Source organism: Asterias amurensis, chromosome 7, assembly GCF_032118995.1.
Source record: "Asterias amurensis chromosome 7, ASM3211899v1".
In the NCBI taxonomy this organism is placed as follows: domain Eukaryota; kingdom Metazoa; phylum Echinodermata; class Asteroidea; order Forcipulatida; family Asteriidae; genus Asterias; species Asterias amurensis.
Window position 1 is genome coordinate 24,075,288 of NC_092654.1, and position 17,896 is coordinate 24,093,183.

At 37.9% G+C, this 17,896-nt stretch overlaps 2 protein-coding genes across 2 annotated transcripts in view; both read right to left on the reverse strand.

Moving 5' to 3' along the window:
- Nucleotides 1-13,393, reverse strand: part of LOC139939939 (sialidase-3-like) — a 50,117-nt gene extending 36,724 nt beyond the window's left edge. The window contains exons 1-4 of the mRNA XM_071936107.1: nucleotides 13,155-13,393; nucleotides 5,844-5,883; nucleotides 4,945-5,115; nucleotides 3,791-4,020 (exon numbers count right to left, since the gene is read on the reverse strand). Of these exons, the coding sequence (XP_071792208.1) occupies nucleotides 3,791-4,020; nucleotides 4,945-5,115; nucleotides 5,844-5,883; nucleotides 13,155-13,200 (487 nt within the window). The 5' untranslated portion in view covers nucleotides 13,201-13,393. The remainder of the gene's footprint in view (nucleotides 1-3,790; nucleotides 4,021-4,944; nucleotides 5,116-5,843; nucleotides 5,884-13,154) is intronic.
- LOC139939722 (uncharacterized) lies at nucleotides 137-3,271 on the reverse strand. Its single transcript, XM_071935813.1, has one exon. The coding sequence runs from the start codon at nucleotides 3,168-3,170 to the stop codon at nucleotides 1,731-1,733; it is 1,440 nt and encodes a 479-aa protein (XP_071791914.1). The 5' UTR covers nucleotides 3,171-3,271; the 3' UTR covers nucleotides 137-1,730.
- Nucleotides 13,394-17,896: the final 4,503 nt, after the last annotated feature.

Below are 17,896 nucleotides of genomic sequence, written 5' to 3' on the forward strand. Positions count from 1 at the left end.
AAACTTTATGAAATGTTGGCTGGTAACCTGTTTTTCTAAGCGAGGTTTGTATGAAATTGGCCCTACACCTCTGCATCCCCCTTACACCAGCATTAGAATTTGCAAGAAGGAAACTGGGTCTCAAATATGGAAATCAATTTAATGGATATGTGTCGTTTGCAGACTGTCTATCAAAAGCACATCAGGAAATAAATGTTTGCGGATCCAAATGCTAAAAGCATAAAGAAGTTCATTTTGTTCCAGTTGTTTAATGATACATTATCTCTTCTCCAGTAGAGGAACATTTCTGTAACATATCTATGGGACCAGGGCCATAGCCCCAGTGGGGTCCAGAGGGCGAAGCTCCCTAAATCTCTGAGCATTTGACATTTTGAGGAATGAAAAATCAAGGCTCATGTTCCTAAAAAGAAAGACACACTTTGTCTGGAATTCCCATCCATATTACTCTTCTAAATTGAATGGAAAATGTTTGTAAAATCAATAGTGTTAACCAGAGGGAAAACCTGGAAGTTCTGATAAGCTTGTGGAATTATAAGGGGTAAAAAATCAGACCTCCATGTTCCTTAAACAGAGAAATATACACACTTTTTAAGCAATTCAGATCCATATAAATCTTCACTTAACAACATCACTCCATCTTCGACTCTGACAAATAGCTCAAGTCTTCAAGTTATTAGTTTATGCAATATCTTTAATTATCTCATTGACAAATAAAGACTAGTCACAAATTTACCTTAGTGTATGTTTGATTTAACTGCAAAATGCAGTTTGATTAAGCTGTGATGATGCCAAATCTCTCTAGAAGTCATTATTGATGTTTTACAAACGAGTAATTCTCATAGCTATACATTGTGCTAGATGTCTAGACTTAAACTTTGTAGCTTTATTATCTTGCAAGGTTTTTACAGCGCGGTACTAGCAGGCACTAAATCATAAACATCGTTGAGGAGGAACTATGCAGACTTTTAATCCTCTATTCAATTTACTTTGTTTTGTCATAAAGCAGTTTCAGTTTGGTCAATAATTTGTTATTATTATTATTGGTCTGGGGCCAATTTCATAGAGCTGCTTAAGCAAAAAATTTGCTTAAGCACGAAAATAGCTCGCTTATTTTACAATTTACTGGCCAAAATTTCATGCCATATACATTGCTTATGACTAGTATTTAGCTTTTGTTTACTCAGCATAACAATTGAGTGGAGTCTTGGCCGGTTATCTGATTTTACTAAGCAATGAATGTTTTGCTTAAGCAAAATTTTGTGCTTAAGCAGCTCTATGAAATTGGGCCTTGTTAAAGAATTCAAACACTTTGCAGCCAAAGAGCTGAATTGTGTTTAAAAGACAGAAAAATATATTCACAATGATTATAAACAATTATACAATTAAAGGAAACTCCATTAAAAAAACCAAGTACATGTAGTAAAAAAGTCAAAGTCTGTTGAGACGTGTGGTTAGAGATGGAATCAGGTTGTTTTTATACCTGTTGGTTCTACACTTGATTAAGCAAAGTTTGTCAGTATTTCTAGGGTTATTATTTCTGTTGGGTGGAAGAGCAAGCGTTTACCAAACTTTGAAAAAAGTTGTTGAAGTCTGACAGAAACAGGTGACAAACCAACCTGGGAATCAATTGAATTACTTAAAAGGTCTTTACGGAACACCTTAAACTAAGTTTAACTACAGAATAACTTTCCTCTAGTTTAAAAACTGCGCAAAATTAATGATATAATTGCTTAATTGTCAATATTTTGGTATGGTCTCTCAGCTAAACTCTGTGGCTGTTTGACTACTTCATAGCTGGTGTTGGTGCTGCCCTCTGGCCGAGCGTAGTCATACTCTGGGCTATCTGTCTCTACTTCAACTGGTTGGTAGTAGGTATCTTGTGTGGTAGTTGTAGATGTAGTAGGTTCCATGTAGACGCGATTCTTGTCCTCCGTCGGTTGCAGCTCCATGTAGGAATCAGCTTTGGGGTTTTTGGTTTCTTTCTCTGCATTAAGACTTTTGATCAGACGGTTCTTTCTTATAATGCATAGGATGAGGAGTAGGATTATTGCAAGGGCAATAACCAATACAAACACAAAAGCTAAAACCAATGGAGTTGAAGATGAAAGTGAATCAGTCGTTGGAAGCAATGTTTGCAAGTCAGTGGTTTGGAATTCAGTTTCTCCTTGATTAGTATGATTTATGAATTGATCGGACCCAGTTGACCCAGATGTTGATGTTGTGGGATCTGATGAACAAGTAGGAACCACCACTGGTGTCCTCACTGCAATTGGTCCAATGGTACAAGATCGTTCCATATTGGGGAAATTGACTGATGAAATTATGCATGTGAATGCAATACAATTATCAGCTACGTCTGCTGTCAAACTAGATGTCCTGATGAGTGTATCGGTGTCATCTAGAACATGTGATGTCCATGAAGTGTATCTAGCAGTATAAAATGAATGAGTGACTGTTGCTTTGACTGCTCTATGACCGCTCTCAGATGTACATCTCATATTCAACACTGTTCCATCCTCTACTGTTATGGGTCCAGCTGGAGAGCATATAGGGAAGGATGCATTGGGGAAGTATAACACTAAGAGTGTAACACTGGATGAGGCTATAATAATGTACGCTCCCTCTGTTGTGGGTTCATTGACTGTGCAGACATACCAATTGGAATCTTCCCTCTGCACATTGATGATGGCAAAGTTTTGAACTGTCCTCCCAGTTGTTGCATCTGACTGTGTACTAAACATGAATCGTGACTCCGTGGTTACAGTTACATCCCCCAATCTCAAGATACGGTCTGGGTTTGTTGCGCTCCATGAGACAATCTGATCCGACTGGAGGTTCATAGCAGAACACCTTATATCAACCTGCCCGCCCTCCTTACGATCAGCCTCTGGTGTTAAGATCACCGGAGACACTGTTGGTTGAGCAGTGACAACCATCAGGAGTCCGCCTGCATCAAGTGAACACCAAACACACACCAGCAACACATACATAGACATCCTTCCATCCATTGTATTGAATCTGATTCCTTGAAGTTGTTTGATAAGAAGTTGGATGAGGAGAAGGATGGATGAAATAGCATGAGCAAACAGCTTGTAGGAATGTAAGAGGGATTTAATGTACATGTACCTGACTGACAAGTCAACTTGGTTGTACTTCCTTGTGAAACGCATGACGCACCAGTGAACTTCGTCAATGATCTCAACGCCAGCTTTTCATTTGAAATGAAATGTTATTCAATGAGGGTTGTTATGTCGCAGGTAATGAAACCCAGATCCTACTGCCACACATAATAATAATAACAACAATGAATACATTTGTAAAGTGCCTAATGCAAAAGCCTCTAAGCGCATAATGGTGATGATTTACATAAAGTTTGCATAATATGCTCCGAGCTGGTTTCAGCTTCAAACTTCTAAACTCTGAGGTAAGATAGGGTGGGGGTTGCGTTAATGGTTGCTGCTGTGTGTACTTGACTGCGTAGTTAACGTGGTTGTGTTTCTGCATCAAGCATCACATACAAAGGAACTTCAGTCAGTATTGCCCTCCATAGTTACATCTAGTTGTACTTTGGGCTCAAGGTTACAAAATAAGTTTTAAACACGAATTGTGAATGCATTCTTTACAAACAAAGTGATGATTCTAATTGTTGAAGATAACCTTTGCCGATTACATAAAGAATGATGAAGACAAAAATTAATGTAGAGAAAAATGCTGCTAGATCACAAGCAAATGTTACATGCGAGGAAAACCCACCAAGATTCAATTTAACCCAAACCCAAGCTAGACTCACCTGATGCATAAATATGTGGACGTGGATCCATCATTCCTAACGTTGTCTCTGTGACATCCCGCGGCTCACTCCATGTCAGCCCGTTATCTCTCGATTTGGTCACCAGGATCTTCTGTTGGTACCCTTCACCCTTGATCAGGTCGGCTTCAGAGAGCTCTTGTGGGAAGGCGGTAAAGATGAGGAGTATTGTACTGTTTCGTTTATTGATGATGGGAACAGGGTTCATTGTTCTAAAATGGTTGAAAAAATTGAAATCAATGTCAACCAATCAATCAATCAGAGTGAATTTATATAGCGCCAAAAGCAACCAATGTTGTTCAGCGCTCAAGACAGTTGGGTGAAATTAATTAGGATTCACTTGTTGGAAAAGACAAAATATGAGGAGTTTCTTGAAAAAATGAATGTAAAAGAGTTTGATTAAAGTTAAGCCTGATACACGAGTACTTCATTTTATAAGGGCAAGGCACTTTTTCCATCAAAAAAGGCATATCAATGAGGGAAATCTACATTTCAACTGGAAAATTTCAAAAGGCACCAAGGCAAGTAGTCGGGGCAGGGAGGCAATTGCCTCCATTCCCTGTGAGGTATCAGGCCTGGGTAATCTCTTTTTTAGTATCATGTGTAATCAACTCCTCTTGATACAATTTTTCTTTTGCTTTTTTTCAAGGGTTCCTTTGACTTTATCAAGCTGTACTGGTAAGTTGTATAGAAAATATAACATAACTGTGGAAAACATTTGTTGTCCGGTTCACTTTCTGACTGAAAGTAACAAGGTTACACCCTCCCGTCCAGGTTTATACAAGTGTTAATTTTGAAGACAGTGTTTGGACATTTATTTTTATTGGAGGTCTGATTTGTACATTTTATATTGAGCAGGAAAGAGATTTGCCAAATTAATGAGAAAAGCCCTAGAAATGGCTTGCGAGACCTGCCCTCACCCACTTATTTCAGAACCTACACCTCCTTAAATCCTGAAAATGGGACAATCCTGAGAAATTAAAACCTTCGGGATAAAAACCTGTCTCTCCCATTCTAGGGCAGGTATCTCACACTTCAATGTTCAGCAGCATTTTACATCCTATTTTCTTTAGCACTAGCTTAAAGAAGTTGGGTGTGGCGTCGCTGTATCAATACCACATAATTATTTATCGTACCTGTAATCCGACAGTGACGCTATAACTTGTATGTCTCCCCACAGCACCTCCCCATCTTTCAAGATGCCCCTCCGCAGAACCAGATCCATGCTCCCCCAATCCCGAAATGAAGTCTTCCGCGCCTCGCAAAAGGCCAAAAAGGTCCGTCGATTGTAGACAATGGCTGGGATTCTGAGTTGGGAGATAACAATAGGGATCTGAACTTTGGAATTTGTAGGATCGTCGACACCGGATGATTTTTTTCAGGCAAAGCTTTTCAAATATTAGGCGATCATTAAATAATGTTATTTGATATCTGCAATAACCATCAATGAATTTATTTCTAAAGAGTAAGACCTGGAAGATTATCTCTATAAATAGTCAATCTATTGAAACCATTGATTAATAATCAACAATGCCTTACAGTTTTTGTTTCTTTTTCTTTTACAATTGTTTGTGAATCAGCCATTTTAAACACTTCCTTTATGAAATCTGAGGCACTATAGATGGAATTTAAGATGATGAAATTTTATAACATGGAAAGGTTTGCAGTAAGACCATGTAATGACTATCTTTAAACAAGTTGGGCTGGTTCTGATAACTATCTTTTACATAACCACCACATTATTTGGAAGTGAAATGATTCATAAAATGCTTCATACTGTCGAAACCTGCTGTAGGCTTCTAAACCCAAAGTATTTTTGGCCATTCATTTTAAGAGTGAGTCAAAAACCATATACCATCCTTTTTAAAAACATGTCCTTCATCAATTACATTACACAGATGTAGGGAGAACAAAAATTACCATAGCTCAGAAAAGCATATAGACCCAATAGGTGAACATCACTCATGTATATTAAGTTTAGCGCCAAATAATTTTAATCTGTAAAAAATATTAGAAATACTTGCAGCATATTTACCTGAATGTGTTGTAGCCATAATCGCCTTGCCCAAAAATCTCTACAAGAAATAGAGAGAGAACAATGAAAGTAACATTTTAAATGGTCATGTACGCCTACTCCTACAAAAACTTACCAAGATTTTTCCCGTTAAGATTAAGTTGAACGGAATTAACAAACATTTGTTCTGATTTTAAAGACAGGTAAACAAGTGTGCACTAATTTAAGAGTAAAACTCATCACAAAAAAAAAAAAAAAAAAGGTAAAACAAATGCATTTTGGTCAGTGTCATGCTGTGCAAAATTGCTTGACTTTCACACATAATGGCAAGCCCCCTAAGCACTATGACATCACCCTTTACTGGACATGATCCAACCGACATTTTAGTGGAAAATGCACAGCAATAAAGATGTGCATCAACGATCAATGATTAAACTTTAATCAACGATCTGGTTTTACGTTTTATTTCTATTTTTATAGGTATTTGGAAGCATTTAGGGAGCCACTATCAGCAATCAGCAGGGGAAAAAACCTGTTAAAACATTGAGGAATGGGATGTTAAAACATCGAGGGGGAGGTTTTCTGATCAAATTTCAACAGAATTACACTGAGGAAAAAATCACACATGTAACCAAATAATAACTTAACCCAACAAAAACAAGGATAAATAGTCAAAGTTGATCTTTAATGTTGCTCATTCACAAGCAACCCATCAGCCAATTGGTTGGCTCGTCATTCCATACACACTGCTCTAGAATGTTTTCAACACATTTACATTAAGGAACGTTCCATGCACATCTGTCAAGTGGTCATTAAATGGATTCAATAATACATTATAAACAACAAAACTATGAATGCAAATGGCCTTTATGCTTTGAGCTTAAATTGTCTGTTTATGCAGGTAGAATCTCCATCAATAAGGGCTTGAACTTAACAGAAAAATCCACAAGACTGCAAGGCTTTAGCTTAAAGGTAGTTGGACACTATTGGTGTTTACTCAAAATAATTATTAGCATAAAACCTTACTTGGTATCGATAGTATAAAACATTGCGAGAAACGGCTACCTCTGGAAGTAACATAGTTTTGGTAAAAGAAGTAATTTCCACGAATTTTTTTTCGAGACCTCAGATTTAGAATTTGAGGTCTCGAAATAAAGCATCTGAAAGAACACAACTTCGTGTGACAAGGTTTTTTTTTTCTTTCATAGTTATCTCACAACTTCGTCGACCAATTTTGCTCAAATTTTTACAGTTTTTTTTATTTTATGCATGTTGAGATGCACCAAGTTAGAAGACTGGTCTTTGACAATTACCAATAGTGTCCAGTGTCTTTAAAACGTTTACTGGACCAGACAACCACGACAAGTTGAAATATGGGGGAGTGAAAAAGCTGCAGGCCAGTGAAATGACAAGCTAGATGGTCTTGTTGAAAAAAAAGTCAATGAGTTCAATGTTAATCAAAGGAAAAGAAAGGCAGTTAACATATTAATAGCAGACACCTCTATGAGGGAAATATAAATTTCCCATTGAACATTTTGAGAGGCACCAAGGCAATGACCAGGGAGCACGGACACAATTATTGCCTCTGCGAGGTACCAACAACCCCACTCTCACACATAGACAAGTTCCTTTGACAGAGTCCGCATTTACAAACAGTATCTGACCTCCTCACTTCATAACCTGTTTAACTCAGTCACAAAAAAGTGGTTTTATTTGTACCGCATCTCATGTTGACAAGATGAAAATGCAGAAAGAAAAAACTCAAGCAGACTGTCAAAAGATCAAAACGTAATCCGTTGTATTTGAAGGTTGTTGTAAATGTCATCACATGACCCAACCTAGATTAATGGAACTATCTCTCAACGAAAAAATCTTATTAAACTTCAGGTTTTAGCGCTCACTGTCGACTCTTTAATGGCCTACATACAATGTTGTGTTTGTGTGCCAAGTTCGTGCACTGCAAAGGCCTTAGAAACTTGGTCACTAAATGTAAGATATGTACCCATTTCTTGAAGAAACATTATTTACATTGGTGTATTTTGTAATATCTTTTTTTCATTCACAATTCTGTTCTTATTTGTTTCACAATGTTTTGCATTTCTTCATATGTTTTGGGCTGGTTTTTGTTTTATTTATTAAAACTTGTATGTTTAAATTTTGTTTTGTTTTATGAAATTTCATAATGTTTCTATTTCTTCCTCCTTTGTTATTGATTTGTATTTTTTTTTGCTGACTTTTGCTATATTATATTTATCTGTTGAAATTTAAATTTATTACAATTTATTTAAATTTACTAAATTTACATCTTTTTAGGGGGTTTGGTGAGGGTTGAATGGAAATTGTTTTTTTACTCTTTTACAACTTGTACATATCAAATATATTTTATTTTTCAGTACTAATAAAAAACAGTTAATTCAGATTGTGCTCAAATCATTCAAACTTGGTATTTTCAAATAATTGACAAGAGTTTAAAAAAAGGCATGTTTGTGTTTAAAGGCAGTGAACACTATTGGTAATTACTCAAAATAATTATTAGCATAGAACCTTACTTGGTAACGGGTTACGGGGAGCTATTGATAGTATAACAAATTGTGAGAAATGGCTCCCTCTAAAGTGACGTAGTTTTCGAGAGAGAAGTAATTTTCCACGACTTTGAATTCAAGACCTCATGATTTAGAATTTGAGGTCTTGAAATCAAGCATCTGAAAGCATGCAACTTCGTGTGACAAGGGTATATTTTTTTTTCATTATCTTGCAACTTCGATGACCGGTTCAGCTCAAATTTTCACAGGTTTGTCATGTTATGCATATGTTGAGATACACCAAGTGAGGAGACTGGACTTTGGCTATTACCAATTGTGTCCAGCCGTTGATTTCACAAAGAGTTAGGACTCGTCTTATCTCGAGTTAGGACGAGTTACTCTTAACGTCTGCATGCTACAGTGCAGGGTTGGATATTTTCTCAAATTAAATAAAAATACAAATGATACTGTGAATTTTTCTATCCGCAAGGCAAATCCTATGGACTCTTAAATTAAAAAACACATTGGGATTAAGTGTCTTTGTGATTTTTTATGACAAAAATATTCTAAAATATGTAATTTGTCAGTGAATATGTCTACCCAAAAAGCAATCCCAACTCTAAAAATACATTTCATGTGAGATACCTTGGCCTTACAAAATGCTTAATTGTATTTTCGCAGAAATATGCATTCGCTACATAATTTATGCCAAGGTGGTGGAAACAGTCTGTATGTATAATGAGTTTTTTGTTAAACGCACAATGGCTAAGGTAATGGCAGTGCCTTTGCTGATGAGCACACCTAATGGGTTGTAATTAAGTTAGAGTTTTGTTCCATGACATCTGTTTCCAGGGAGTAATTGCGAGCCAAATTACAACTGAATGTCAGTCTGAGGCCACGAAGGTTGCAGTCGACATTGAACTATTATTGTACGGTGCAAAATGATGTATTGTATGTTAGTCTCTGAATAGGTTACCATGGTAAAATTGACTGCAGCTCTGGGAGGGGGAGGGGCATAGGGCACAAGACTATGGGGGCAGGGAGAAGGTTGCCACATTATCATCAAACATTCTGGTAATAAAACTAAGGATACTGTAGCTCGAAAAACTGTGGAAACCAGTAAATAAGGGTGCTTGCTATGTGAACCCGCAACACAAGGGTTTAATAGGTTCCACACCCTTGAGAGAACATATCACCCCATCACTTATTATAGGGAACTTCATTGGCTTTCGATTAGAGAGCGAATCCATTTTAAAATTGTTAGAACTTCTTGTTTTAAAATGTTTAAACAAAAATTATCCTCGATATATTTCCAGCTTACTGTTATGCCACATTACGCTTCTCCACAATTTCTTCGGTCCACACTTGACATCACTCGCTTGAATGTTCCCCAAGCAAAGAAAATACTGACTGGTCAGAAAGTTTTCAGTGTAGCTTGGCCAATGATTTAGAAGAAACTTTCTACTTTATATATTCTTTATCCCCGATGCAAATTTAACATCTATTAAACTTTCTACTGATTATTAGGTAGGCAGATAGGGGCAAGTGACTAGGGGAGAGTTGCTAAGTGGCTTAAGGAAATCTGCTGAATGACTTTTGGCAACTGGCTACAAGTCCCAAGTGACTTCGGGCAGGCAGCTACAATGTGGCCAAGTGGCTAAAGGGAAAGTGACCAAGTGTACTCAATGCCATAAAACAAATTTGTGTTTTAAAACAAAAAATAATTATTAATCAGGGTTTATAACAAAGTAAAAACAAATGAAATTAAAGCATGGCTACAAAGATCAACAGATAAGTCCAACTGTACATGTATCAGTCAGTACATCGCCCTTTTCTTGAGTGTAAAGAATGCTTCAAATAATTTATTGTTTTTATTGAGCCAAGCTCAGTGGATTTCCTGCTAGTCACAAATTAAAAGCTGAACACTCCTCCAATTTCCTGCCAGAGTTTCAATATTGATTCAAAACGATTAATAACCATTGTCAAAAGTCATTTGACGCCAATATAAGAATATTACACAAAACAGCTGTCTGGTGAAATTGGAGTCTGTTGAAAGAACAAAACATTTTGAAATTTTTTAATTCAAAGGGGTTTTCAATGCATATAAGAGGGTGCATTCTGTATGAATGTTAAAAGGTTTTGTTAATGTGTTACTAATGTTCTCATTTTTTTTCTTCTATTTTTTTTTTAATAAAACAATTTAATGTACCCCTATATTTCAGCATGGCCATTTCAAATTTGTATGTGCTATTTTCAAACCATTTATTTTATACCTTAGAAATATTTCAGCTACATGTATGTGCTGTTGGTTGTTTCTGTAATAAAACTTAATAAGTAAATGATTGTTCTTTTTGCTTGTATTTCGTTGTGTGCTCAGAAGGACAAAACAAATGTTAAAAGGTGGTAAAATAAATTAAAGTGCAATTTTTTTTTAAAGAACTCTTAGCATGAAAATTTGACTGATTTCCAATATAAATTCTGCACTGCGAATGGAAACAAAAATGACTTTGTGGGGTAATTCTAGCAACTAAAATGTAACAGTAATGCCATGCCATATGCTTTTGTCACAAGACATTTTATTACTCACATCAGAACCATCTGCTCTGGAATAAAAAACAGAATTTCAAAATGCCCGGAAGCAGCCAGGCACACAATGATTTGCAAATATTTTATTTCAGTAAGATTTTTAAATCGAACCTGCAAAACTGTACACTCCAAGTAACTTAACAGTTAAACAAGATGTCTGTCTTACTATGGGTCGCAAAATAAGCTAGATTTAAGTTTTTGTTGAAACACTTGAGGAGTTTGGTATAAACATTGAAAGAGCTTTCATATGGCTCACTTAATGGCGACTATAATAAGATCGATGTTAAAAGCAAGCCATTAAAGCTAAAACAAGGTGGGCTAATGGAGCATACCTGTAGCATTATGGTTCTCCAAATATTAACTTTTAAGTATAAAAACTTATGTTTAATTTTGTGATGTAATTGATGACGTCAAAACAAATAAGTCAAGGCTACTTCTAGAAATGGCTCCCCCGTGAGCTCCGGGGAGCCTTATTTTATAGTTTCTAGAAGTCAGAGCAATATAAACAAGTTATGGGTTGCAAAAAAAGTCTCAAGAGTCAAGGTGACAGTGACACATTCGGTCATCATTGTATTCATGTGGCGCTTTACTTGTTGTGTAAGTCACAGCCAGTGCACTTAACTTACACTTGTCACGATATGATTATGAGTAAGATTATTTACTTCTAGCTAGGGTGTAAAGTGTATGCCTAAAAACTTTGTCACAGGCAGTGATGCTGACTTCATGTACAGAGCCCCATCCACTCCGTATCCTATGCCCCAGCACCTTTGATATAAAATTCTTTCACTTTTTTTGTTGGGTTCCCATAAACCACTCATCAGTACGATCATGGTACGATCAGTTGCCAATGATCATGGTTGCTACAACTGAAGGTTCATCAGTTGAGTTCATGGCAATTTAACCATGAAGGAAGCAATGCATGGTGGTGCAACCATTATGTAACCACTCTTAATTTTAATAATCAGTGTACTTATTCTATAAACTGTAAGGCTCCCCCAGGGAGCCTGTTACAGTCATTTGACCAGTTCGGGATCATTGACCAGTTCGGGATCACTTCAACTTTGCAATAACCAAATAATTATATCATTTCTCATTATTACCAATTTTTGTTGATAAATGTGAAGATTAACATCCATTAAACCAACAGACCCAAAATAAGGTGCCAAACATCATCAGCAAATAAATTATGGCCGTTTTCCTGAAGGTTGTCTGCGAAATTTGTCATTTTTTTTGTTGAAAAATGTTGGTTGAAAAACACTGTTAAAACTTCTTACCTTTAGAATTGGAGTGCCGGGGCAAAAAATATTTATGTAAAATGATAAGAATGTGTAAAAAAACATTCCTGTAAATACTGTGCAGTCATCTTGCTTTTTTGAGGAGACAAAGTTATCAAAATCTTCTTTGGGGGGGCAACTTATCCTTGACCAGTTCGGGATCACTTAACATCTCATTGCGTCAAATGGTGCCGCACTAACTTACTAAGTCTGGTAAAATCATACTACTGCAATAGAAAGTTTATTTAGTTGATTTTGAGAAACATTACTTCAACAAATTCTTGAAGATTTTTATTTTGTGAGAAAATTAAGCTTGGAGGGGTCAATAATGCTTTTTAGGTTCGCTTCACTTTTTCATTTGCCTTTGCTGTTGTTTTGTGGTTTTGTCGCTGGGTTTTTGCGCTGCTATTGAAGACACTTGCATGACATTCACTAAAGAAAGGAAGTCCAAGTCCATGCCAACACACCTCTGATGTGTCGTGTCCTTGAGAGACAGTTTTATGAATGGGAGTATGGGTTTGCAATAAAGGGCACTCTACTGATTCAGAATAGATTCAACTGATCCTGAACTGGTCAAACAGGTGACGATACTTTTCTCAAAGCCTCTTCAAAAGAACTAATCTTTTTTGTCAGTGAATACTTGGTGAGATTTATGACATGTTTAGGTAAACTGATAAACTTTTTTGTTTAAGATATCAAAGAGATTGCAACAAAAAACCATGTGAATTCAAGAAGTGATCCAGAACTGGTCAAACGACTGTATTTGTCGGTGACCCATTTTACCTACATACAAAATTTACATGGTGCAACGGACGGACACCACACTGGCATCCTCCATTCCTATATACTACAGCTAGTATACTACTACACTACATGTAGTACTACTACTACGTACTAGCTACACACACTGCACATGCATTGCAAGGGAAAGTCACAGGGTGAAAACTTACCTGTCAACGGTGGAACCTTTACATTCGATCTCCTGTCAGCTTCCATCTTTACTAATACTAGCAGCACCCTAAATCCAAGGTGTGTAGACGAAACCCACGAAAACTACAAGATCCTAATAATTCCAAGTTCGCAGATGAAGTCGCTACACACAGTCCAGAGAATAACACAGCCAGCGCTAGTTCACATTGTACCAAAATGGTTTGTATACAAAATCTACACTGTGTCATCATCGCATGTCTATCAGCTGGTTCCTAGCTAGCATTGATTCAAACTCTGTGTTGTGGTTTTGTGGTGTACCTGATAGCGCCCTCTTGTGGATTAACCTCTGTGGGGTATGTGGAGCCAATCTGCGGAGAGTGGTTTCCAGATAAATACCACAATATCAGACTTGAAATTAAGTCTAGTATCTAGCTCCATGTGTGGTTTTGAGGTACCGGTACGTCTAGTCTTCGCTCGGCCCCAGCGGTCAGTCTGGTTATAGCAAGGCGCTGGGGACGAGCGAAGTCTAGTCTGTGAGTTAGACAGAGGGCGCCCAACCGCATTAACGGTGCAGAAAAGAATCGGGAACAGTGAGTGAGGGGGAAGAGAATCATAGAAAAGGGTGGAATAAATGACGCTTCGATCGACCCTAGATAGCGGAGTCCTTCGCAAACAATAAACTTCGGACAACAAAGTACAAGTCACAAGAGAATGTTATTCTCAATTAAACTACCAATACGGTTACTTGAAGAGCTAGGAAGGGAGTCATAATGATATAAAGATTTTTTTTCAAGACGTGTATGAATCATGAATGTGAACTGGACTTAAAATGAACCAAAGGTCATCAAGACGGACCCCCCCCCCCCCCACCCTTAAAAAAGAATTTCCCCCTCTCCCCTGAAGGAGGGTTACTTATAACTTTCTCCACGGCTCAGGGGCGCTAAGAAGACTTTTGTACACAGTTTGCCCATGGAGGACAAATTAGATACTCCATGGTTTTGCCGTGTGTGTAGATAGAACGGCCATTGGCAATTTTTGTTTCTGCCCGATTTTATTTTAAGGATTCCCTGTTTTGATCGATTTAGGAGGGGGACGGAATTGGCAGAAGATTTTAACTGCGTACAATTAATTCTGACAGTGTTCTCTGTTTGAAACACCCCCCCCCCCCCCCTCCAGCCGGTGTCGCATGCAATTATGTCCTCGTATGCAATACTATCCGGAGGACATTTTTGCATATACGCAACAATGTCCGCCGGACGGTTTGTATGCAATCACAATCGTGTCCGCCCGGACGCTGCTGCATTATGCAATTGTGTCAACACGGATACATTTGCATATGCAGTTGTGTCCGCCCCGTGCAAAACCGTCCTTGCAGTAAATTAAACGCCCTTGGTCGGACGGAACACGTTCGCCATTTTTTTGCCAAGTGCATTTCATAAATGACATGGGAATGTTTGGCCGTTGTATTTCGCTTCATGCTGCATTACGTAGGTTCAGTGCATGTACGATCGCTTACGCGCATGTAGTACAGTCATGTACATGTCCGCCGGACGGTTTTTGCGTAGCCCCGGACACGATTGCATATGCATCATGTCCGGAGCGGACAGTATTGCATGGCGGACACAATTGCATCTGACACCGGCGTTAATTTTCCATTGCGCAAAATCTCCCTCAACCCATACACCCGGCTACTGCAACGGTGAAACAATCTTTCTTCAGAACACAAGTTGTATGTACTGTGAGTTTATGGCAATTGACAAATTTAGGGCACTGTATTACTACTAATGGGTAATTACTCAACATTAGCATTATTTTGGTAACGAGCAATGGAGAGCTATTGGTTCAATATAAACATTTTTGAGAAACTGCTCCCTCTGGATTAATGTAGTTTTTGAGAAAGAAGTAATTTCTCACTCAAATAATTATTTGAATTGAATTCGAGATCTCGGCTGTTCGTGACGTCAATCGAGGCGCGATGAATCACATGCAGTGTCAACCAAAGATGCTAGGTGCCAACACAAGATAGTGACGCTTGGCGCAAGCTAAACATGCCCTCAAAGTTGAAACAATACATGATTTTTTTCACGTTGGGCAAATGCTCCTTTAGGTTTGTTACGTCTTTCAAGTATCTTCTTCGACTTTCCCCACTAGCTGGAAAAATTGTTGGGATGGCGTCATGTTTTAGAAAAGAACTCACATGTCAAAATGTGTAGTGTATTCGGATTCTCGAAGCACGACGGCTCGAAGTGTTTGCTGCACAGCGCTGGAAAAGACGTCGGACCGGACCACTTTGCAAATTGACTCCATCTTTAGTTGTTTTGCTGCATCCAGCAGCAATAAACCTGGTCGACATTGCCGGGAAAAAAACAAGAAATAAAAACTTTTTCGAAACGTACAAACTCACGACTAGGACTTGAATGTACTTGCACGTCCGTGTGTTCGATGTTCGATCGAGGCAAAGTCTGCCTCGATTGAGTCACAAAAGGGGTAGGCGGAGTCACCCCCAGGCAATTTTTTTTTAATTTTTTTTTTTTAACATATACATCGTTAAAAACAATTACTCAAAAAATTATTTTATTGTTCAGAAACATAAACTCTAATATTTGAAGAATTGTTTTCTATTTCCAGGTGACTTTAAAAAATCGGAGGAATTTATTCCTCGGTTACACCAAATAACATGTTATAACTAAGGTAAACTTGTAGGTAAATTTTCAAATGATTTGAGGTTGAATGACGAAAAAACTAGTCGACCCCCATAAAAAAAAGTGATCCCCTGGCTGCAACTTCCCAAGTTGTATGTTAAACTTTGGTGCGATCCCTGGCATCTTACTGCCCCCCCCCCCCCGAACAAATACAACAATAGGATAGCTCAGTTGGTAGAGCGCCGGTGTCAGATGCAACTGTGTCCGCCAAGCAATCCTATCCGCTCCGGACACTTTTGCATACGCAAGCGTGTCCGGGGCTATGCAAAAACCGTCTGGTCTAATTTATTCCTCCATGGTCTGGTAGACATGTCTGACTGTACATGTATGTGCGCGCGTAAGCGAGCGTGCATGCACTGAACCTACGTACGTATATGCAGCATGAATATTCACGTATTATTTTACGATTGCAATGAATACCCAACGGCCGAACATTTCCCATGTCATTCATGACAAAAAATTGCAAACGTGTTCCGTCGACCAAGGGCAATACTGCAAGGACGGTTTTGCACGGGGGCGGACACAACTGCATATGGAAATGTGTCCGGGCGGACACAATTGCATTATGCAGCATTGTCCGGGCGGACACGATTGCATATGCAAAACTGTCCGGCGGACATTGCAAAAGCAATAATGTCCTCCGGATAGTATTGAATGGAGGAACATAATTGCATGCGACACTGGTGTGGTATGAGATCCCCAGGTATTCTGTGGTCCCCCGCCCCCGTATATGGCGAACTGTGCATGAACTTCTTCTGATAGCGCCCTCTTTTTAATCATTATTATTAATTTTCCATAATATGTGGTGGGTGGAGCTCGGGGACAGATATCCTACGACAATGTCATTTTAAACTGAAGGTCGTTGGTTCTAACCCCGCTGTAATATTTGTTTGTTTTTGTTCAACTTCAAACAGTTATTGATCGGGGTTAAAACCGACGACCTCCGTATTGATGGGCTGTTGCCTCAGGATGTTTTGTTCCCCCACCACCGTAGTTACAAAATTAACGTTTCTTGCCCTCCAACAAATGATACACAACCGCCCAGTTTCAAAGAGCTGCTACAAGCATAAAAACAGCTAAGCGCAAAGAAAATGTTGCTTACTAGAGTAAGATACCCGACCATTTCAAATATATCTTTGACTAGCCAGGATCCTACTTAGTTTTGCTAAGCAGAACATTGTTGCAAGCATTTTATGTTCAAGTAGCTCAATGAAATTGTTAATAGTTGGGTGCGGGGGGTGGGGGGGGCTTAATAAAACTTAAATCTCAAACGCTTGAGAAAATCACAACAAAGTATATAAAAAAACTTTATTAATCAAATTTGGAGAAGTATATTCCACTGGTCACTAAAAAAACACCTTATATATTTAAAATTACATTTCAAATATACAAGTATAAATACAATCGTTTAAAAACATTGTTTTAAAATCTACAAATCTGTTTACCCACTGAGAAACTCTGGACATCATTATATAACTTGAGGTCGATTCTTTAATTATTTAAACACGGCCACAATTCGCTATAAATGTACATTAAAAATAAACACACACATCACAGAGAACAATTTCTATTCTAAAGCAAAATGCTACACAAAATCCAGCGGTTACTGCTCAAAAATTAACATTTCCCATTGCATAATATTATGCAAGATTCAGGGTGCACAGCACATCTTCAGTATAAATTTGTTGTTGGTAAATTTGCTTGGTCAGTGAAATTGTTCCCTTCACAATAACTTTCATAACTAACATGCAATTTAGAAATTAAAAAATAGAATGTTTATTTGTTATCATAAATCTATAAAGTTTGACATAAATTACTGATATGGCTGTAGACCTTTTCCCACAACCAAACGGCCATCTTGTTTTGTTTCTTTAATCAATGTAAGTTTTTGCTAAGCAAGATTTTCCTGTGCTTAGCAGGTTTCAATGCTTACCGGCTTTGTGATATTGGGCACCGGTACATTATAATCGTAACCGAATACAGTATCAGTGAATCCTAATATACACAGGAAACTTAACAACAATGGAGACATAAATTACAGTTAGCTCTAACATAACAAA